Source organism: Cynoglossus semilaevis, chromosome 9 (genome assembly GCF_000523025.1).
Source record: "Cynoglossus semilaevis isolate Cse_v1.0 chromosome 9, Cse_v1.0, whole genome shotgun sequence".
In the NCBI taxonomy this organism is placed as follows: domain Eukaryota; kingdom Metazoa; phylum Chordata; class Actinopteri; order Pleuronectiformes; family Cynoglossidae; genus Cynoglossus; species Cynoglossus semilaevis.
The window spans coordinates 1,453,584-1,475,554 of NC_024315.1; the positions used below are offsets into that span (position 1 = coordinate 1,453,584).

The 21,971-nt window shown below is 44.8% G+C and overlaps 4 protein-coding genes, 1 long non-coding RNA gene and 1 other non-coding gene across 6 annotated transcripts in view; 4 read left to right on the forward strand and 2 right to left on the reverse strand.

Annotated features, from left to right (window-relative positions):
- The first annotated feature begins 12 nt into the window (after window positions 1-12).
- LOC112487465 (uncharacterized) lies at window positions 13-5,551 on the forward strand. The gene is made up of 3 exons (XR_003050555.1): window positions 13-876; window positions 1,826-1,947; window positions 5,440-5,551. It is a non-coding gene; the product is annotated as an uncharacterized LOC112487465 (long non-coding RNA).
- LOC103383265 (GRB2-related adapter protein-like) lies at window positions 1,471-5,534 on the reverse strand. The gene is made up of 6 exons (XM_017035140.2): window positions 5,412-5,534; window positions 5,242-5,339; window positions 4,856-4,975; window positions 2,171-2,462; window positions 1,776-2,001; window positions 1,471-1,738 (listed from the first exon to the last, which is right to left on the reverse strand). Exons 1-5 carry the CDS (start codon window positions 5,487-5,489, stop codon window positions 1,822-1,824), a joined length of 768 nt encoding a protein of 255 aa, XP_016890629.1. The 5' UTR covers window positions 5,490-5,534; the 3' UTR covers window positions 1,471-1,738; window positions 1,776-1,821.
- Window positions 5,552-6,439: 888 nt separating the features above from the next.
- On the reverse strand, window positions 6,440-12,196 carry brat1 (BRCA1-associated ATM activator 1). Its single transcript, XM_025058573.1, is given in 14 exon segments — window positions 6,440-7,519; window positions 8,131-8,273; window positions 8,276-8,392; window positions 8,485-8,569; window positions 8,953-9,026; window positions 9,156-9,339; window positions 9,430-9,533; window positions 9,614-9,705; window positions 9,830-9,958; window positions 10,264-10,705; window positions 10,852-10,999; window positions 11,202-11,353; window positions 11,448-11,584; window positions 12,019-12,196. Coding segments are annotated over 14 exon segments (2,799 nt in total). The 5' UTR covers window positions 12,063-12,196; the 3' UTR covers window positions 6,440-6,571.
- Window positions 12,197-12,335: 139 nt separating this feature from the next.
- Window positions 12,336-17,930, forward strand: eif3ba (eukaryotic translation initiation factor 3, subunit Ba). Its single transcript, XM_008316294.3, has 19 exons — window positions 12,336-12,559; window positions 13,421-13,613; window positions 13,712-13,831; window positions 13,922-13,979; window positions 14,091-14,219; window positions 14,305-14,462; window positions 14,568-14,699; window positions 14,819-14,885; window positions 14,986-15,032; window positions 15,110-15,320; window positions 15,433-15,505; window positions 15,588-15,710; window positions 15,797-15,875; window positions 16,081-16,219; window positions 16,315-16,440; window positions 16,644-16,721; window positions 16,902-17,010; window positions 17,098-17,210; window positions 17,403-17,930. Exons 1-18 carry the CDS (start codon window positions 12,460-12,462, stop codon window positions 17,196-17,198), a joined length of 2,043 nt encoding a protein of 680 aa, XP_008314516.1. The 5' UTR covers window positions 12,336-12,459; the 3' UTR covers window positions 17,199-17,210; window positions 17,403-17,930.
- Window positions 15,923-16,002, forward strand: LOC112487553 (small nucleolar RNA SNORD60). The gene has a single exon (XR_003050737.1). It is a non-coding gene; the product is annotated as a small nucleolar RNA SNORD60 (small nucleolar RNA).
- Window positions 17,931-19,631: 1,701 nt separating the features above from the next.
- The window catches only part of LOC103383242 (carbohydrate sulfotransferase 12), a 7,044-nt gene continuing 4,704 nt past the window's right edge, over window positions 19,632-21,971 (forward strand). Inside the window, exons 1-2 of the mRNA XM_025058661.1 lie at window positions 19,632-19,783; window positions 21,287-21,884. Of these exons, the coding sequence (XP_024914429.1) occupies window positions 21,393-21,884 (492 nt within the window). The 5' untranslated portion in view covers window positions 19,632-19,783; window positions 21,287-21,392. The remainder of the gene's footprint in view (window positions 19,784-21,286; window positions 21,885-21,971) is intronic.

The following is a 21,971-nucleotide window of genomic DNA, read 5'->3' on the forward strand; positions in this document are numbered from 1 at the left end:
TTTGTTCTGAGAAAACGTGTGCAGAGTATTTGACCGCGTGAAGGAAAATCCCCTTTAATTGAAAGCTCACCACTAATAATAATAAAGATAAAAATAAATAAAAGAGTGTTACAGTTGAGGTTTTCACCAGTATCAAAAACTAAAAAAAAAAGAGCCATGTTTTGATGTTTAATTAATTAATGATAATAATTACAGTGTAGTTAGCAACATTTTCTTTCTTAATCTTTAAATTTAACTCCAAGTTTTTATTTTTTTATACCTTGGAAATTAGTTTTCTTACACCTGAAGCCCCAGGAGAATATATATATATATTTACACATAATCTGAGTCATAAAAAAACACATAAAGTTCTGTTGCATTTGTAAAATGTTTCATCAAAGAAAATGAAGGTGTCAAAATTCAAACGTGTTGTAGGTGTGGTTGTGAGAATTAGTGAAATGTTAGGAAGTACAAATTGTTAACTGTGGAGTAGAGTGTGTCCTGAATAATAAATGTGTAAACGTCTGAGTGTCTTCAAACACAACCAACAGTATTTCTGGCTGTATTTTGTCACCATCGACGTCAGGAGTCTCGACAGTGTTGTGTATTTAACGTGCATTATCTGTACATGCTATTTACACAGCTGTCAACAGGTGGCGCTGGGTGCAGTTTGCTGCTCAGAACACAGTAAGTCCATTGTTTGCACCTGGTCAACACACTCATGACTCCGTGTTTGTTCTTCTCACACAGACGTGCAGGTCAGAGGTCACGCAGAAAAGTCTGAGGGACAGAAGTCCACGACGGCTGCGTCCGTGAAGGTGACGTTTCTGAGAACTCTTACTGTCATCAGTAGATCATGACCTCATCAAAGCTCAGCCTCTGTTTTTCTGTTATACTGTGAGTATATGAAGTATTTGCCTCTGAGTATTTCAGTACGTGTTCGTACTTAAACTGGCCCTGAAGGAACAGATCAAGAATTTGGAATTAGGAGCTGAACTCCCTCAGTGAAGATCAGACCTCAGGTCGTCTCGATGTAGCATTTCAGAACATGATTTGAAAAAAATAATACTACTCTTTAAATATATTAAATAGGGATGTCCAATAAAATCGGCCGACAGATATTGTCATAATGTAATATCTTTAAGAAAAGTTATCGTTTTTTTTCTCCGATAATGAAATCACCATAACACGGTGCCTGGGTTTCCCAAAAATAACGTGTGTCCTAACAATAGTTTTGGGGATAAACGGCTGCATATTAAAGTGATAGTCACTAGATGGCAGCACTGCAGCTCATTTAATTAATCTATTTTAATAATCAGGGGATTGTATGCAGAATGAATCGATATCGGAATCAGAAATTAAGCGTTTGGACAATATTAGCATTTCAGATATCGACAACACGTTAATATCGGACATCCCTAATATTAAATTTAACTTCTATGGAATTTTATCTTTTTGGAATTTCCCAGTGTGAGCTTTGACTAAAACATGTTTATTAAATGCATCGTATCGTTCTCTAATATTCATGTGAGGCCGATGTCTATTTTTACACTGGATGTTTTAATGTGTTCAACTCTGAGAACTGTTTTATTGTGGCTGTTAAACAGTAAATGGTTTACTGTTCCATATAAGGCCATAAGGAAGTTCCATTAGTTTTACAGTAATACACACTGACCAACCGTGTTGTGCAGTGTTTAATTTTAATGAATATTTCTTTATACTTTAAAGTACAATCTGTGACATTTTTGTCGTTTTTCATTTAAAGTACAATCTGTGACATTTTTGTCATTTTTCATTCATTATTCTGTACTCTCTCTCTCTCTGTCTCTATCTCTCTACCTCTCAGTGATAATATATTTGGACGAATTCCGGTGAAAAGAATCCCACTCGGCCTCGACAGCGCCCTCTCCAGGTCTGCGGGCCGGAGCAGTCGAGCACATCGATGACATCTCCTCGCAGGAGGTGCAGGTGGGTGGTTTGAGGAGGGTTGTAGTCGCAGAGGGCACGAGCCACGAGACGTTTCTAGACAGAGGCAGAGCAGAGCAGAACTTCTCACCGTCTCAAACATCTTCTCACACTTGAACCAAATACTTTTGAATGAAAAAAACTCTGGGTTCACACTAGAACATTCTCTAAAGAAAAACACAGACAGGGGGCAGCATCGCTTCATCTCCCTCTTCTCTTTAATTACCCCTGAAAGCGTGTCTCTCTCCGGCTGAGCGTAGACACGGCCTGATGGGGTGAACTCCTGAGAACTGCTCAGGTATGGGTTGGGATAGGGGTTAGAACCAGAACCAGAACCAGGCTGGGAGGGGGGGTGAGGAGACAAGGGGGGGTCTCTGAGGTAGACAACTTCCTCCACATCGATGCTGTGACTACGGTAGAAGTCCACCAGGCGGTTGAGGGACCGGAAGGACTTGTCCCAGATGCAGTACTGACCGCCCTTCTCAAGGACTCGGAAATGCTCCACTCTGTCACCGTAGCTGCAGAACAGGAGCAGAACAGGAGCAGAACAAGAGCAAAACAAGGAGCAGAACAAGAGCAAAACAAGGAGCAGAACAAGGAACAGAACAGGAGCAGAACAAGAGCAAAACAAGGAGCAGAACAAGCAGCGGAAAAGGAGCAGAACAAGGAACAGAACAGGAGCAGAACAAGGCGCAGAACAAGAGCAGAACATGAGCAGAACAAGGGGCAGAACAGGGAGCAGAACAGGGAGAGGAACAGGAGCAGAACAAGAGCAAAACAAGGAGCAGAACAAGGAGTGGAACAAGGAGCAGAACACGGAGCAGACCAGGAGCAGAACAAGCAGCAGAACATGAGCAGAACACGGAGCAGACCAGGAGCAGAACAGGAGCCGAACAGGAACAGAAAAAGGAGCAGAACAAGGAACAGAACAGGAGCAGAACAGGGAGCAGAACAGGGGCAGAACCAGGAGCAGAACAGGAGAAGAACAAGGAGCAGAACCAGGAGCAGAACAAGCAGCAGAACATGAGCAGAACAAGGAGCAGAAAAAGGAGCAGAACAAGAGGAAAAAAAGGAGCCGAACAAGGAGCAGAACACGCGCAGAAGAAGGAGCAGAACAGGAGCCGAACAGGAACAGAAAAAGGAGCAGAACAAGAGCAAAACAAGGAGCAGAACAAGGCGCAGAACAAGAGGAAAAAAAGGAGCCGAACAAGGAGCAGAACACGGAGCCGAACAGGGACAGGAACAGGGGCAGAACAGGAGCAGAACAAGAGCAAAACAAGGAGCAGAACAAGAGCAAAACAAGGAGCAGAACAGGGGCAGAACCAGGAGCAGAACCAGGAGCAGAACAAGCAGCGGAAAAGGAGCAGAACAAGAGCAAAACAAGGAGCAGAACAAGCAGCGGAAAAGGAGCAGAACAAGAGCAAAACAAGGAGCAGAACAAGAAGCAGAACAGGAGCAGAACAAGGAGCAGAACACAAAGGGAACAGGAAAAATTAAACCTGAGCATATTTTTATGTCTCATGATCTGTTAAACTGTAGAAATGACCTCAGTTTCCCTCCACATGTGTGGGCCACTCTGAGGTTGTGTGTGGGCTGCATGTGGGCCTCAGACCACGCTTTGAAAAGGCAGGGTTTCAAATGTGATAAACCTACGTTTGCGAATTGTCACCATAAGGAGGAAACAGAAATGAGGGCTCTGTAACAATTCAGAGCTGTATTTTAACCGTTGGTCTTATGGAGTGGATGCTGTTTAATCAAATCAGTTTTCTGACTTTTACTCCGTCAGTCAGTCCATACAGACTGAACAGTACTGTCCACTGGTGTGACTGGCTCTCAGTTTTCACTTCCTGTTTCTCAGTGTGTATTTAGGAAGTCGTTTTTGTTCCTGTGTAGCTGTGACTGTTTTGGGCTGTTTGTTAAAATAGAACCAGGGATCAGGACAAAACAAATGTTCATTTTAATCAACGGCTTCAATTCTACAAACCCAAACTCCTCATCAGTCAGTTTCTGCCTCAGGTCTAGAACCCTCACCCTCCGTCATCATGTGGAGAACAGTGGAGCTCTGAACACTGCAGCTGTGACCCAGGGTCAAAGTCCACAGCATATTTGGACCCTGTGTACAATAAAGTACTCTGTACTCCGGAATATTTTAGTAACACAGGGTCACTTCATGAAATACTGCAGTTTCATTATAGTGGATCAAACAAACGCTGTTTCAAATGAGTCACGTGAGATTTTATTAAATTATAGGAAATGTCAATATTTTAGTTTGAAAAAATGTTTTTTTATTTCATGCTGTCTTATAATATTACAAACCAAATGGACTGTTTTGTCTGTTGACGTTGCTGAAACGCTTAGCTCAACACTTCTGCCCTCTTCTGGTCTTTATGGGGAAGTGCACTGTTAGTTAGAACGCATTGCCCCTAAAGAGAAACCTAAAAGACAAACATATTTAGACTAAATGAGATTATTTAACGGATTAAGGGATTAGTAATAGTTTAAAGTTAACTATAAAAACCAGTAAAACATTTAACAGGTCGGTTCTTCTTCAGGTACAGACTCGCTGGTCAGTCTGAAACGTGTCAGTTGTGAAGTAAAAAAAGTCTGTTGTCAAAGAGCGTTACATAACGTTTTTATTGTGATTGAATGATTAAATGGGTCAAATGTTGCTGTTACATCTGACCATCACCCAACCCCCCCCCGCCCGCTGCACTGCTGTGGTATTTATAGTGTTTTTTGTAGAACAGTATTCAGAACAGAACGGCTTCATCAGGCACTGACACACACTGACTGACACACACTCTGACTGACACACACTCTGACTGACACACACTCTGATTTATATATGTGTTTATAGCGCCCCCTGGATGGAAGAACGAGCAGCTCCATGATCTGTGTTGCCTTCACTGACCTTACAGAGACGGAAAATTCTCCTGGAGCTGATTCGCTGCCCCTCACCAGGAACACTCCAGTAACCTGCCACCAGAGGCGCTGCTCAGCCTCCAGTCGTGTTATCTGGCCCACAAACCATCTGTAGAAACACACACACACAGAGGAACAGTAGACAACAACCTAAAATACACCACGGACACTGAACGTTACATCAACCTGTCGGAAGATTCCAACTGAATATTTACAAATGCTGCTACGGTGTGATGTTGTTGAAGGTTAGCATGTGTGATGTTAAAGGTTAGCATGTGTGATGTTGTTGAAGGTTAGCATGTGATGTTGAAGGTTAGCATGTGTGATGTTAAAGGTTAGCATCAGCTGAACATAGAACAACGTGACATTTTCTACCTTTGAGGCAGGAGAGAAACGTGGTTTTCTGGTACGTAGCCGCGCTTCCCCTGGATCTCTGCTGTCAGCCAACCAGAATCGTCCTCTGTTTCAATCACCTACAACAATCAGACACAGGATTCAGACTTTTGAGTTTTAATTTAATTTTTTTGTTTTTAAACATACTGTACCTTGATTATGTCTCCTTTGTGAAAACAGAGCTCGTCGTCTTCTGACGGTGAGAAGGAGAACAGAGCCACGGACTCCATCCTGACCAGAGAGACGGAGTGAACAGGGCTGGGACTGGAGCCCAGCAGGACCAGCACACTTTATTAGATGAGATAATCTGTGTGTGTGTGTGTGTGTGTGTGTCTGTGTGTCACACTCTTTACTTAATGAGCTGGGATTTCTCTGCACGTCCCATTTCCTCCCTGCCACTAAAATAGCCTGTCTATGATCACAGAGGAGAACTTGACTGTTCTTCTGTCCTACGGTCAAGGCCGGAAGTGCCCCCTCTGCTGGTCTGAACAGAACCTGAACCTTTGACCTCCTATAGTTATCATGAATATTTAGAAAAAAACCAAAGTGTTCTGTTCTAGTCTTTCATTCTCGGCTTTTCTCTTAGTTGCGCTGCTTTTAGTCACTTTTTTATCCAATCATATTTCAGCCTCACGTGTTGCTCTGAGGCCTTCAGAGTCAGTAGTAATGACACCGTTTCTTTAACCAATCGGATTTTGAGTTGGCGTCATGACGTTTCAGTCTCTCGTCTCTTTTCTTTTCCTCGTTTCTTTCTTTTGGGTAGAATGTTTTAACTGTAAGAAAATGAACAGGTGGCGGTGATTCACCTCAAAACTTGTTTTTTTTAACCAACGGTTATTACAAACATTAGAATTGCTTCTGGAAATTAGTCATAATTCTTCTTTTTACGACTTACCGGAAGTTGAGGTGAGTGTATTGACCGTACAGCAAAGTCACGGTGATGAACACGACTCAACCGTCCATTACAGTTAAAGTTACTTTTAGTTATTTTAACAGTTCTGTATAGAAACATAGACGACGTGGCAGAAAATAAGTTCTTGGTTTTTTTTTTTTAAACAAATCAGGTTTAGACTGGATTTATTCCAGAATTTAGTGTTGATCTCCGTGTTCACAATTTTAAGATTGAAAATCTTGTGTAAAGTACTGCCTGACTACTGTGGTTGGTTACAATAATCATGAAGAAATTCAACGATGTTTAATATATGACTGTATTTTATTTAACAAAAGTACCAAAAAAAAAATCAATCAACAGACAAAGTACGACTCGTTCTTCACGTTCTAACTGACCAACATCTGTCAGGTTGTATTTTGTTCAGTAACAGTCAACAATGACCTCTGGTCCTGCTGCTCTGTCTGTGTCTGTGTCTGTGTGTCCACGTCTGGTGGTCAGTATGTCCTGCAGCAGAGACAGAGGAGAGTTATAAACATGGTCGCTGCTTCGACTCAGTGTCTCCAGTCTGGTTTCCAGATCCAGAGACATCAAGGTTTGACACAGATGGACACACACTTCCTCTCCTGTCCCTCCTGTCTCTCCTGTCCCTCCTGTCTCTCCTGTCTCTCCTGTCTCTCTTGTCCCTCCTGTCTCTCCTGTCCCTCCTGTCTCTCCTGTCCCTCCTGTCTCTCCAGACACGTCTTCCACGGCTGCCTCCACGTCTCCATTCTTCTTCGTGGTCAGTCTTTTCCTGATCTCCCGTCCCCGGCCACAGCCCGGCGGTTCACAGGTCGCCACGGCAACTGCTGCTGTGGCAGGAACAGTCTCCGGTTTGTCCTGTGGGGGGGGGCAGATGGTGTCTCTGAGTGTGATCAGGAGCTGACAGGCTTTCAGACCCACGGGTCTGTCACAGTCCCCCAGACTCCTCAGTAATGCTGAGACCACGCCCAGCTCCACCACACGGTCCAACACAGAGACCAGACCCGACCCCACGGCCTGTAGGGGGCTCTCTGGGCTCCTTCTGTCACCTGGAGGAGCCAGCAGGAGCTCGGTCAGCTCCAGAGTGTGAACTTTGACCTCCCAGTCCAGATCAGAGCTGCCCAGAGAGAGAACAGAGCTCACAGAGCGCTCCAGGAGAGAGGAGGAGGAGGAGGTGGAGGGGGAGGGGGGGGGGGGGGGGGGGGGGGAGGAGGAGGAGGAGGAGGAGAGTGACGATACGTTTGAGGAAGATGAAGAAAACCAGGTGATGAAATACTGAACAACAGCTCGTCTGGGAAATCCCTCTGAATCCTGGGAGAGAATGTCCAGCAGCTGCTTCACGATGTCCCTCTGTAGGAAGAGAATAAACGACATCAATGAACAGAAATGAAAGAATGAATGAATGAATGAACAGAAATGAACAGAAATGAACAGAAATGAAAGAATGAATGAATGAATGAATGAACATAAATGAATGAATGAACATAAATGAATGAATGAACATAAATGAATGAATGAATGCACAAAACGAATGAACAGTAATGAAAGAATGAATGAATGAACAAAATGAATGAACAGAAACGAATGATTGAATGAACAGAAATGGATGAATGAATAGAAATGAATGAATAGAAATGAATGAATGAACAGAAATGAACAGAAATGAACAGAAATGAAAGAATGAATGAATGAATGAACATAAATGAATGAATGAACAGAAACGAATGATTGAATGAACAGAAATGAATGAATGAATAGAAATGAATGAATAGAAATGAATGAATGAACAGAAATGAATGAATGAATGAACAGAAATGAATGAATGAATGTCAGTGAGTCTGAATCTTATCAGATGCTCATTACAACAGACTAAAACAGTTCATTCAAAAACTAACAGCTTTATTGTTTGTTTAATTTTTTTATATATATTTCTTAGTGATAAAGTTAAAAGAACGACCGACCTCCTCCTGTGTGACTGCTGCCCCCTGCTGCCAGCCGCACGTCAGCGTCTGTGCCAGCGCTGAGATGGCGCTGGCTCTCACGTAGCTTTCCACATCCTGCAGCGCCTCCCTGAGGAGCAGAATGCTAAGCAGCTGTCCAGAAACGGCTCGAACGCCTCAGCTGATCTCGGGATTCCCGCCAATTTCCCCAGAAACTCCACCGTTGAGTCCCTGACCTCCCAGCGCATGTCACACACCCGCTTCCTCACGACATCGGTCAGATCTGACAGAAACACACGGAGGTCAACGTTCGTCACAGACCGACTGTGACGTAGACGGACGGAGCGCCATCAGGTGGCGGCTGGTGAACGTTACCTCGTCTGAGCTGCTCTGTTACGGAGGAGTGATCGTCACACACACTGAGCCACTGCACCACAGCCTGGTAGGACTTGTGTATCACCTGAGAAACACACAGAAACAACACATTTAACGACGCAAAGACATCGTTAAACTGGCTAAAAAAATATGACAGTGATTTGTTTATATATTTATTGGCCACAGACCAACACTGTCTCCTCAACTGTCGACAGTGATTTGTTTATATATTTATTGGTCACAGACCAACACTGTCTCCTCAATGTCCTGAGCAGAAACTGATGTTGGCCAAAAATGAGCTCTTAAACTGCCCCCTGGTGGATGTATTGCATACTACCATGCAAAGCCTAAGACTGGCACTGAAGAATGTGAAGGCAGTAAACGTTCAAACCTGTGTGTAGGTAAAAGAAACTACTCACTAACTAACATGGTACAGACAAAACCATCACAACATAAAAACACACTCACAGTTGGATCAGAGTCTGGGCTGTTCAAACATCTGACCAGAACTGGAAACACCTGGTTCAGTCCAGCTTTAACTCCTGAAACACACATGAGAATTATTCGTAATTATTGGCGCCCCCTGGTGGGGATCTCACCCTCACTTTGGGAGCTCCTGCTGACCTCTCTGAGAGCAGCCGGACTTTAATGATGTCATGATGAAGTTCTACCTGTGCTGCAGCTGAAGGCTGTCAGCGCCTCGAGAGCACATTTCTGAACTTTGCTGCTGCCGACGATGTTCTTGAAAACCTCCTTACGACCGTTAGACGTGACTCCATCACCGCTGCTTATTCTCAACAACCACAGAACTGCAGCGACAACGGCATCAGGAGGAGCGGGGAGAAGGTGAGGAGGCTGGGGAGGAGGAGAGAGAGAGAGAGGGTGAGAAAGTGAACTAACTAACCCTTTAACCTGCTGCGTTACCACAGGAGGCTCCGCTCTCACCATGGCTGTGATCGTTGGAGCGTTCCTCAGACACAGACAGAGGATGGAGACGCAGGAGCTTTTACTCCTCAGCTCCTCCAACAGGGTGAACTGAGGAGGTTCATCTGGAGGGAGAGAAGAAATGTTCGTCACCAACAGATTCCCAATCGTGTCTACGTCTACGAAGGGTTAAACTGAGGCTCACCTGTGTTGTTTCTGCTCAGTGCAGGTTGACCAGTTACCACCTCCAGGGGCAGCAGCAGGATCCTCACGGCTCGGGCCGTGAAGACGTCATCTCTGAGGAGGAAGATGGGAAAAAATACAAAGGTTTTTACTGATGAGGCTGAGTGACAGTGGGTGAAGGTGTGTGTGTGTGTGTGTGTGTGTGTGTGTGTGTGTGTGTGTGTGAAGGTTTGCTTACTGTTTCCCTTTGTGAAGAAAAGCCGCTGCGGCGTGAATGAGGTCCGAAGCTTTGGTCAAGTTCAGCATAGATGACAGGAGGTCACAGACGTGTCCATCTGGGCCACCGTCCCACCTGGAGTTGACCCCCCTTTAGGAAAAGAGATAAACACAAAATGTTTACAATGAAAGTGAGTTTTACTGTGAATCTCAAATTACTGTTAAAAAATGTCATTATTTATTTATTTATCTGTAAAAACCACTGTATGAGTTGCTGCACCAGCATTTCCCCTGATTATTAAAATAGATTCATCAAATGAGCTGCAATGCTGCCATCTAGTGACTCTCAGCCGTTTATCCCCAACAGTATTTTTAAGGGAATACATTATTTTGGCATTACCCAAAGAAAAATCTGATAAGGAGTTCATTTAAAAGTTAAAATAAAAATGTCTTCACCTGTGTGCAGCCACTATGACATCCATCAGGGAGTGTGTGAGGTGACTGTGTCCTGCAGCCACCAGTCTTCTCAGAGGCTCCGTCACTGACTGAAGCAGCAGGTCCCGCAGCACTGGCCCAGCCTGGTCCAGAACCATGGTCAGGAACCTGAGCTCCTGCTGTGTGTGGCTGGTGTTGGTGTGGAGCAGCGACTCCTCCGTGAACTCTGAGATTGTTCTGAAAACAGCAGAATAATCCTGGCTGGTTTCTACAGACGACTCTGGTGGACCCGTGTCTGTGGCCCCGTCCCGTGTCCTGGTGCCCTCTATGGGATGGACACCGTTAGAGCCTGTGGACGACACCGGTTGGAAGAAGAGCAGGATGTGGGCGAGCAGGTGGTTTGCAGCTGAGGCAACAAAGAGACTGGAGTCTGTCTGGAGGTGAAGTAATGTTGGAATGAAATCTGGAGAATTAAAAATCACATGTCAATAACAATGAAGGTCAACACTGGACTTAATGAACAATAACTGCCATAAATGATATCAAATGTGTTCCACATTGATGTTGACATGAGAAACAAATGGTCTCTTCACAAATGTGTAGATTTACCTGCTTGTACAAAGAAGCTAAGAGCAGCTGAGTGCTGCAGCAAGTTCCTCAGACCCTGGATCCAACCAACCCGGACACACGGATCCTCCCAGAGTCCTGCGTCCTGCCAGCGCTGACGGTCAAAGGCTAGGTCCAGGACGGAGCAGTCCTAGAAAGGAGACAAATGGTAATCATGTAGCTTATTTATATATATTTTTTTAAAAGTACATTTAACTTCTTAACAGTCCTAGAAAGGAGACAAATGGTAATCAGGTAGCTTATTTATATATATTTTTAAAAAGTACATTTAAAATAGGTCTAGATTCTATTTTTGTGTTTTAAGATCTTTTCATTTTCAGATTATTACTTACCTGAAGTGTTTTGAAGGCACGCGATTTTGCAGCTAAAAAGCCTGAGAGCTTCAACACAAAGGAAATGACTCCAGGCTCTGATGAAGTTTTGTGAATAACAGCTGATATGAAACTGAGCAGACATGGATGATCCTCCAGCAGAGATCTATTTTCTAAAGGAGAGATGAACATGATTTAGTTGTTAACACCCTGTCAGGACCTTTTTTTTTTATTTCTATAACCAATGACACCGATGATGATACTAACCAGCCGGGGCAAGTCCTGTGAACCAGTCCAGTAGTTTCTCCAGGATGGTGTCATCAGCCAGTGATGAACCAGACTCCAGCAGTACCTGACAGACCTGGGGCAGCAACAGGAAACAGTCCCTGTCCATGGTACTGACTCTGTCTGGGAAGAATAAGGAGGCTTGTCAGAGCCAGTAGTACTAGTTTCAGAAAATCGTTTGTTTTGTTTTGTTTTTGTTTTGTTATTGTTAAAAATGTGGAGTTAATCTTTGTTAAGTTAAGGTCTAATTAAGTCTGTCCAGATTAATTAAAAAAGTAATTTGGACAAATTAATTAAAATGGGAAATTCTACCGCTGCTGCTTTTTTCTAGTAAAAATGGCCATGAATCTTATTTAGTTTTTCTTTTTTATAAACTGGTTAAAAACACAAACATTTTTAAAGGTGAAGTTGCGACATTGTTTCATGAATTTAAAGCTCGAGTCGTGTTTCAGTCTCAACAGCGGAGACAGGAGAGTAAATAAATATTATAGAATCAAACTGACGTAAAAGTGCCGTAAAACACCAAGACCCTAACGACAGCAAACGTTCTTACCGTTCACAGTCTGGCAGCTGATGAGGCCTTTCAAGTGAGAACATTCAATAGTTGTTCATACATTCTATATTTCTTCTGAACGTCCTTCTCGCGTGAAGTATTTTCTCTTCTGCATAGAATCAGCGGCTTCACGCTTCCGTAATACGTCAGAGTCAAACGTAGCGGAATAGCGGGAGCAGAAGGCGCCGATTTATACATAAAAGTATAGGCTTAGTTCTATTGGTTTGCGCCGAACACAGTTACATCCACATGATCTACAGCTTTACTTTTCTCACGCAGTACGTTCGTTTTCGAGTAGCTTCCGGTTTTGAGCTTCCGCCGCTTCGTCCATTTTCGCGTAGCCGCACATGGTGCCACACCGGTCGTACGCCTTTAGCCTCTTCGTTTGAGGGTTTTTTTTTGATCCTTTGTAGCGACCTGTCCAATACGGATTCCTGTTAAATGCAAGAAACGGTGGATATGGTGGACGATCCCGAGTATGAAGAGGAGGAACCTTCCTTCAGCGACCCGGAGGACTTCATCGACGACGTCGAGGACGAGGGTGAGCGGCAGAAAGAAATACGCCGGCTTTTTGGCCTGTTGCTAACCACGGCGCTAACACTTAGCCGGCACCGAGCAGCCGCTCTGCTGCACATGATACAGCGCTGCCGTTACGCCCTGCCGTTACCAGTTGAAAAGGACATTTAATGTCAAGATTTACCAACTGTGAGCCGTTAACATATTCTAGACTAAGAGACAAATGTTAATGAATCACCATCACCATTGTAGCCTCAAGCAGAATGTTTCACCGTGGCCTTGTCTCTCTGTCATAATGGAGGAACGATAGAATTACAATAAGTCTTTTCATTATCCAACTATAATTTACTTTCACAGTGTTGTCTGTGGTTTTATGTGGAGCCCTGGTGGTGAAAGATAGATTTTGACTTGGGTGGAGACAGATGTTCTGTCTCTGTTCGCCGGTCTAGACTGATAAGACGGAGGGGGGAAATAGACTGTTTCACTCGGGTGAAGGAGAAGTAGATGTTGAAACAACTGAAGGATAAATTTGACTTTTAGGTTTTTGGACACAATTTTAACAAACAGTTCTCGCCAATTTCACTTGTCCAGTTCAGATGACAGCAAATATGCTGCCACTACTATCCATCACAACGTGTTCACTGGGTTTATTTTGGGATCTGCCATTTTGCTTTTGTGTAAAATAAAAATAATAAACTGGTTTAAATAAGGAAGCTGGAAAAATACATAAAGTTTGTGTCTGGCTAGGAATTATTCGCCAACTTGTTTTCCAACAGATTTTAAAATGTGGCCAATGTGAACACTTTTGGAGTTTGTACAGATTAGATCATCAAATCAGATGTTTCTGGTTCCAATCGTTGTCTTCTGTCTTTCCTGTGGCCCTCAGAGCTCCTCGAGGACATCTTGAGGGAGAAGCCTCAGGAGGCCGATGGCATTGACTCGGTGGTGGTCGTGGACAACGTTCCTCAGGTGGGCCCAGAACGTCTGGAGAAGCTCAAGAACGTCATAAACAAGATTTTCTCCAAGTTTGGGAAAATCACCACAGAGTTCTACCCAGAGGCCGACGGTTTGACTAAAGGGTACGGACCTGGTTTCTCACCCGTGTCTGTGTGTGTGTGTGTGTGGAACAACATCTTAAAGTTTAATGTTAGATTTTAACTGAAACGTACATTTCTAGGTACATCTTCCTGGAGTATGCATCTCCGTCTCAGGCCCTGGATGCAGTGAAGAATGCAGATGGTTACAAACTGGACAAACAGCACACGTTCAGAGTCAACCTTTTCACTGACTTTGACAAGTGAGTCTCATTCAAAATTGAGCACAAAGTAGAGACACAAAAAAACCTGTTAAACCAACCGATAATTACCACGTGTTCTTCCCTCCGTAGATACATGAACATCAGTGATGAGTGGGAGACTCCAGAGAAGCAGCCGTTCAAGGACTTTGTGAGTTTTTCTTTGGTTTCATTAATAAATGCTGTAACTCTTTGACTGAACTTAAAAAGATTGCGTTTGCGTCTCTGTAACCCTGTAACGTTTGTTCTTCTGTTTGTCCAGGGCAACATGCGCCACTGGATCGAGGACCAGGACTGTCGTGACCAGTACAGTGTGATCTACGAAGCCGGGGAGAGGACCGCCATCTTTTCAAATGATTCTAAAGAACCAATCGTCTCTGAAGAGAGAGCAGTGATGTGGAAATATAAAAAATATATATAATATTATATTTTATATTTAGAAATATTAAAATTTAAACCCAATTTTCTCCTGGCAGCGTTGGACGGAGACGTACGTGCGCTGGTCTCCCAAAGGCACCTATCTGGCCACGTTCCATCAACGTGGTATTGCATTGTGGGGCGGTGAGAAGTTCAAACAGATTCAGAGGTTCAGCCACCTGGGTGTGACGCACATCGACTTCTCACCGTGCGAGAGGTAACGGACGTCCAGCTTGTGTTGAGAGTCTTCAGTTTCTTCAGAGAAACATCAGGCGAGGCGTTGCCGGAGCCTCATGTGTCGTTGTGTGGTGTTGTCTGATAGGTACGTGGTGACCTTTAGTCCACTGATCGACAAGAAGGAGGACCCTCAGGCCATCATCATCTGGGACATTCTGACTGGACAGAAGAAGAGAGGCTTCCACTCTGAGAGCTCTGCTCACTGGCCCATTTTCAAGTCAGTTCCTTCATGAAATATTTTCACTTTCAGTTTCATGAATTCTCTGAAGTTCCTACGCTTTGACTGTGGCCCCCTGGTGTTTGTACGTACTCTACCGTAACGTTGTCTGTGTTCAGGTGGAGCCACGATGGGAAGTTCTTCGCCAGGATGTCCACGGACACGCTGAGCATCTATGAAACTCCTGTGAGTTTTTATATATATTTCTAGTACTCTAAGTAAACAGTTGACGTCGTCCTGGGTGTTATTTTGTCGTGACGTTGACGCCGTGTTTCTCTGCCCACAGTCCATGGGTTTACTGGACAAGAAGAGTCTGAAGATTAACGGCATCAAGTCAGTGGTTGTCTGTGTATCTGTATGTGTTTATACCACGTGTACACACGTGTTCTGATGTTGTCTTGGATCCACAGTGACTTCTCATGGTCCCCCGGTGACAACATCCTTGCCTTCTGGGTCCCTGAGGACAAAGACATCCCAGCCAGAGTGACTCTGATGCAGCTGCCTTCTCGCCAAGAAATCCGAGTCCGTAACCTGTTCAACGTGGTGGAGTGCAAGCTGCACTGGCAGAGGAACGGAGATTACCTGTGTGTGAAGGTGGACAGGACTCCTAAAGGAACACAGGTGAGACATACTGTACCGTACTGTACCGCACCGTACTGTACTGTTGGTGCTGAGGCAGATTTGAGCTGACGGTTAGAAATATACTGACATTGTATCATTCCATACTTTGTAGGGCGTGGTCACCAACTTTGAAATTTTCCGCATGAGGGAAAAGCAGGTTCCTGTGGATGTGGTGGAGATGAAAGGTTTGGACTGACTGGCTCAGTCACTCTGTGCTGTCGGTTCTAAAGACAACTCTTCTACTCATACTTTATTTTTTCTTTACAGAAAGCATCATCGCTTTCGCCTGGGAACCGAACGGCAGCAAGTTTGCCGTCCTCCACGGAGAGTCTCCCAGGATCAGTGCTTCCTTCTACTACGTCAAGAACAACGGCAAGATCGAGCTTCAGAGTGAGTAAACGGGAGACGTGCACCTTCAGAAGACGTTCACTGTCCAAACGATGACGTGTGAATCAAACGTGCTCTCTCTCCTGCAGAGATGTTTGACAAGCAGCAGGCCAACAGTATCTTCTGGAGCCCACAGGGACAGTTCTTGGTGCTGGCTGGACTCAGGAGGTCAGTGACCTCTGCTCTCTCTGTGTGAATGTGAAACGCACACAAACAACCACTGATGACAAACCTTACAGTTTCTGACACCTCGTATGAGAGCTCAGCTCCTGATTCTAACTCTGCTCTGAGGTCGCTGTGTTTTCAGCCGCGCTCCCGTCCGTCTTTCTCTTCTACTGTTTCTAAAAACCTGGTGTGTCTGAACTGTCTGCAGTTTGAACGGAGCTCTGGCCTTCGTGGACACGTCAGACTGCACCTTGATGAACATAGCCGAGCACTACATGGCCTCGGACGTGGAGTGGGACCCCACCGGACGCTACGTGGTCACCTCCGTCTCCTGGGGGAGCCACAAGGTGGCGTTTTTGGTTTTTTTTTTTTGTTTGTTTGTTTGCTTTTTATTCAGACCATTCAGGTTTTGACAGGTTTTTGTTTTTTTATTTTTGTCCAGGTGGACAACGCCTACTGGCTGTGGACGTTCCAGGGTCGTCTCCTGCAGAAGAACAACAAAGACCGTTTCTGTCAGCTGCTGTGGAGGCCCAGGCCCCCCTCCCTCCTCAGTTCAGAACAGATCAAGGTATCACTTTACTCTAAAACTTGACCAGAAATCTGAGTTTCTTTGTCTTTGTAGTCTTCGAATTGACAGCGTTTGAAACTTGAACGTAAACAGAACATTTTTACATCTGAACCTCTGGTTTGAGTCACAAGGTTCATGTGAAGATGAAACTTTTTCATTTCATTCCACTGACAACACTGAATTTTATTTCTGTTCTGCTGCAGAATATCAAGAAGGATCTGAAGAAGTACTCCAAGATCTTTGAGCAGAAGGATCGTCTGAGCCAGTCCAAGGCCTCCAAGGTTTGAGTTTGGTTTTTCTATCTGTAATTTGTGCTGCAGCTGCTTCTTGTTCAGTAGATTTGATTCTGTCTTGATGACAAGAACAAATATTTTTTTGTTGGTTTTCCAGAGGACTTTTCCACATGTTACACTGTATTTTCTGTATTCAAATGAAACTCTGGTTTTTCTCCGTTCTCCCAGGAACTTGTGGACAAGCGCAGAGCCATGATGGACGACTATCGTCGCTACAGGGAGACAGCGCAGGAGAAGTACCTGGAACAGAAGAGTGTTCGCCTGGAGCTCAGAGGAGGTCCGTCGTCCTGCTTGGTTTTCACCCTCTTTATTTAAATGTATTTTATTTTTTTCTATTTATTTAAAAAAATGTTTTGTGTTGCAGGAGTGGACACCGACGAGCTGGACAGTAACGTGGACGACTGGGAGGAGGAAACTATTGAGTTTTTTATCAACGAAGAAATCATTGCCCTCGGAGACCTGTAGTCCTCTACACAGGTAACAAAAATGCTGCCATCTAGTGGCAGTACTGTAGCCTATGAGGTTAATGCCACACATCAGTTGGCAAAACCAGACATTCCATTATCGGGTTTTCTTTATCAGAGCAGAAACCATTAACGAGTCTTTCAGATGTTATATCATCACACTGATATCAGGTCAATATTCTTCTTCTTCTTCTTGTCTTCACAGTCGTTCCATTTTTGTGTGAAAGGAGGAGATTGGAATTGTGTCGTTGATTGGAGAAGGACAAGGACCACGCTGTGAATCTCTGGGGTTGACCTCTGGTGACACATTAGCCACATCGAGACGACTGACGGATCAACACCCACTTCAGAGGAGAGCGGATATTTTATATTCAATATTTCAATATTACAGTTTACCTCACCATCATCTGTGGAACATCATCATCCATATTTACAGTCAAACAACCTTGTTTTTTTTTTTATATATATATATACAATAATTGGACTCACTGTGTCGGACCTTTCTTACTGAACTAGCCTCACCATGCTAGTGTGCCATCACCACAGGGCAGAACACGGTGCCGTACCAGGAGGTGGCAGCAGTGGTGGTGTTGTGATGAAACAAAACGCTTCGTTAATAAACGTGTCGATGTGGCACTACAGCGGCCTCTATCCTCCTCCATTCAGAATAGGCTTTCACACAGGGAGGGGTCGAGTGGTGGGAATAAGTTTAAATAAACATCTAAGCTCCGTACTTCCTGTCTGTGTCTCCGTTTGATCTGTGCCATGAACAAATCAATTCCAGCTGCAGGGCCCCCACAATGGGACCTGTCCGTCCCCCAGTCCCCCCCACCCCTGTCAGGGCCTGGCTTCTAGTTGTCAGACGGTAGTTTCTGTTGGTTATTTCTTTCTTTCAGATTGCAGCAGGAGACCACGCTGAAGTCACGACCAGCAGCTGAAAACCAAAACTTTGGAGTCTGAGAAGTCAAAGTGGGAGCTAACATTCCTGCCCCCCCCCCCTCCAGCCTTAGACTGGGTTTCTGTTCTTACCCCAGCAGTAGGTTCTTTACATCCAGGAGTTCCAGTTCTAAACCATGGTGTAAATCATGGAAGTGCAGAGAACATTCCGTCCTTAACTACAAGTTCTATCTCTGACGTTCAACCAGTCTGTGGTGACTGTGACTCCGGCTCCAAACACTCACGTCTTTCATCAGCTCAGAACATCAGAGCCGACGTTCCGCTCAGGTCCCACTGTGTATTTAGTGGTCGTAAAATATTTGGGTCAGACTGAGGTTGTGGGTTCTACTGAGTTACTGCTGCAGCAGCACGGAGACCTGCGGCCTGAGTTTGATCAGCTGCAGTCAAACATGAGGGGGGGGGCTGTGACTCATTAGTCCAATCACTGATGGAACAGTGAGGTCGGACGGATGTGGACGTTCACGCTCCGCTCTCGTCTTCAGGCTCATTAATCGCAGCAGAGCTAACGACGTTGTTGTTTAACTCCACAGTCTGTTGATGACTGGTTTACCTCGCTGACCGTGTCCACTGACCGTGTCCACTGACCGTGTCCACTGACCCCGCAGCGGTGTTTAGACTCCCTGAAGGTCCACTGTGTGAACGTTGGTGACACCTACTGCTGAGACTGCAGAATCCTCCACTTCACCGACACAAACTGAGACTGAACTGAGTGAAAATGAACAGGTTATTAGAGAACACAGAAAGTCACAAATATATACTGTATATATTTAAAACTACCATGATATGATTGTGAGGGTATTTCCAGACCAGTCCTGGGACATGTCACCTACTTCAGTTTGGAGCTGCTGTACAGTGACCTCTGCGTTGATCTCAGTATTTAGATGAGATATTCCAGGCCTGGTTCAGTGTCACGTTGACATCCTGCTGCTGTTCAGGCGTCTGGGCGTTTGATGTGGCGACACCGGCCGCCCTTTCATTTCCCCGTTGGCTCACAGATGGTATAAATACTCATTAGGAGGAACTTCTGCTGCCGTCTGTCTTCGTGAGAACACCAGGCTCGTGTGGACTCCTTTTCCCTGTTGTTAAACTTTATATAAATGCGTTTTAAAAAGACTGGAATTGAAGTCATCAGGTGCTGACGTTATAATATCCACAAAACGAGGACTTACGTTTTTAACGTTTCACTCACGTTAAGCAAAACGTTTCCCACTCCTCGTCTTCACTTCCATGACGTCACATTTTACCTTATTCAGCATTTTTTAAATGTCCAAAATTTGGTAAAGAATTGAGTTTGTGTCTTGAACAATAAGAAAATATAGTATGTATTTTATATAGAAAATAATATTAGAAATCACCGGTTATATCGATGTGATTTGTGCAGAAATACCAAATGATACCTTTGTTATCGATTCATTTCCATTTATCACAGTGGAGCCTCTTATTTAAAAAAAAGCCATTTTTAAATCTCGCGAGACTTTGTTCCCCTCTGTTGACACCACAGCGCGCTGCAGTGCCGCTGTGTCCACCCGGCTCATCATCTTCACCATCACCGCCGTACGAACAGAGCGGACTCCGGGGACGGAGCAGGAGACGAAGCACCGGGGCCGCGACATGGAGCTCATCAACCGGGTAAGAAAAAACAGAAAAGTCACAAAAGTGTGAACAACCGGGAATCTTAGGTAAAAAAAAAGTGCGGCGTTTTTAATTCGTTATATTGGTGAATAAAATGGACGGAGTCCGGGTTTGAACAGTGATGAAGGAGAAGCTTTTAGTCCGGACACAAAGCCGCAGAGATCGTTGACTCCATCCGTTCTCGAATGTTCTGTTCTGGAGTGAGAAGAAAGAGAGCGGGACGATGGATGAATGGGCTCTTTGTGAGCTTCTACTGTATAAATTAATGTCGTTTACCGACCGTGAGAGAGGAGGAGGAGGAGGAGGTGATGAGGAGTCAGTCCTCCGCTGCCACAAAGAAGAAGAAGAAGAAGAAGAAGAAGAAGAAGAAGAAGATGAACCCAGATATTCATGAATTCTCTGTCAGTTTTCAGCAGAAATCCCAGAGTCACAGACACCGTCAACGTACGTTTAAAAAAATATACTGTTTTTTTTTTTACCATGTGCGCGTGAGTGTCCACGTGTATTTGGTAACAGACGCGTGTGAAGACGCCAGAGGGTTAAAGGGTTAGTTCAGTTTTTAATTGTGGCTGTACAGAGTGAGGTTCTTGTTACAGGGACTCGGTGTTCTGTACATGGACCGCTGGAAACCCGAGAACCACAGTGTGATTCACACCATGTTCTTTTCTGATCCAGGAAACCGAACTTTTCACTGAGATTTGTCTTTTGAAAATCAAGTTTTATGAACACGAATTCTCTGTCTTTCCCGCAGGGGGTGCTGTTAATACAGTTGTGATGCCTTAGTTTTATGTGAATCTAATCATCGTTATGATATAGTGCAGAGCTCCTCTGTTCTGTGGTGTTGTACACCCCTGACTGGCTCGGCAGTACACGCCGTAATAACACCTGAACTGTCCCTTTAATACTGTTGACTTCTCAGAATAGCTTTCTCCAGTCGACGTGGAGTTAGATTTAAAAAAAAGGAGAAAAAAACCCTTCTGTGGAAAGACACGCCGCAGGAAAACCAATCATTTTCTCTGTCCAAATAATGTGATGTGCAGGAGTTTAGTTTGTTCAGCTCGTGTTTTAGAACTTTTTTTTTTTAACAAAAACAGTCACTTTTTCCACTCTTCCTCCAGAGGAGGAACTGTGGAAGTTTTTACGGTACAATAAAGAGTGTCTGAACCCAACAGCAGACTGTGGACTGAAACAGCTTCAACCCCCACACTTTTCACATCTCTGTGGCAGCTCAGCACTGGACTGAGGTCAGGGGTCCTCACGGCCCGGGGGTGGGGGGGGTCAGCTTCCCTTAGGTCAGAAAAAACTGTCGGCTGAGTGTTAAACAAACACAGTGTGTTTGAAAAGCTTTTTTTTCTGTGCAGCTCTTATTATTATCATGTTATATCTCTATATATTTGTAAAAAGAGCATGTACTGGGATTTAAAGTCTCACTTTGCTTCTGTTCCTTTTCTGTTTTATTCTGGCAGTGATTATTTCTTCACTTCCTGTTTCTTTTCACAGTTGCAGCCAACGAGCAGGATGTGTCTCCTTCCGTGATCAACATCCGGCATGGAGCTGAGATAACCTCTTCCTCTTTTCTTCTCCAATCACTGGCTCGGTTCCAATCATGGGTGTGTGGCGTGGTCTCAGGGTGGCCTTCGTACTGGGCTCCGTCTTCATGATCCTGCTCATCATCGTCTACTGGGACGACGTCGGGGGCTTCAACCTCTACCCTCTGCAGGACCACAAACGCTGCCCCCTTCAGTCACCCTCCTGCCCACGGACAACCACGCCGTCTCCATCCACCGCCGGACTCCAGAGCAGGTCTCCACTTCCTGTTTCTACCACGATTTTCAGCACAAAAGGCGGAGGAGCAGCGGTCGAGGACAGACAGGAGCAGAGGGAGGTGAAGACGACGGGAGGAGAAGGGGAGCAGAAAAGGATCAGTTCTCGTCGTCTGGACGTGGAGCAGGAGGAGAGGAAGCAGAGGATCATGGATGTTTGTTCAGATCTGGACTTCCCTGGAAGGACTCGGTCGTTTGAGCAGATCCCCAACAGGGAGCTGGATCACCTGATCGTGGACGACACCAACCAGATCATCTACTGCTACGTTCCTAAGGTACAGTCAGCCGCCGTGTGGGTTGTTTTGGTTCACGAAGACGAGCGTAGAGTCAAACGTCCACTGCCCCCCTCCCCCCCCCCCAAC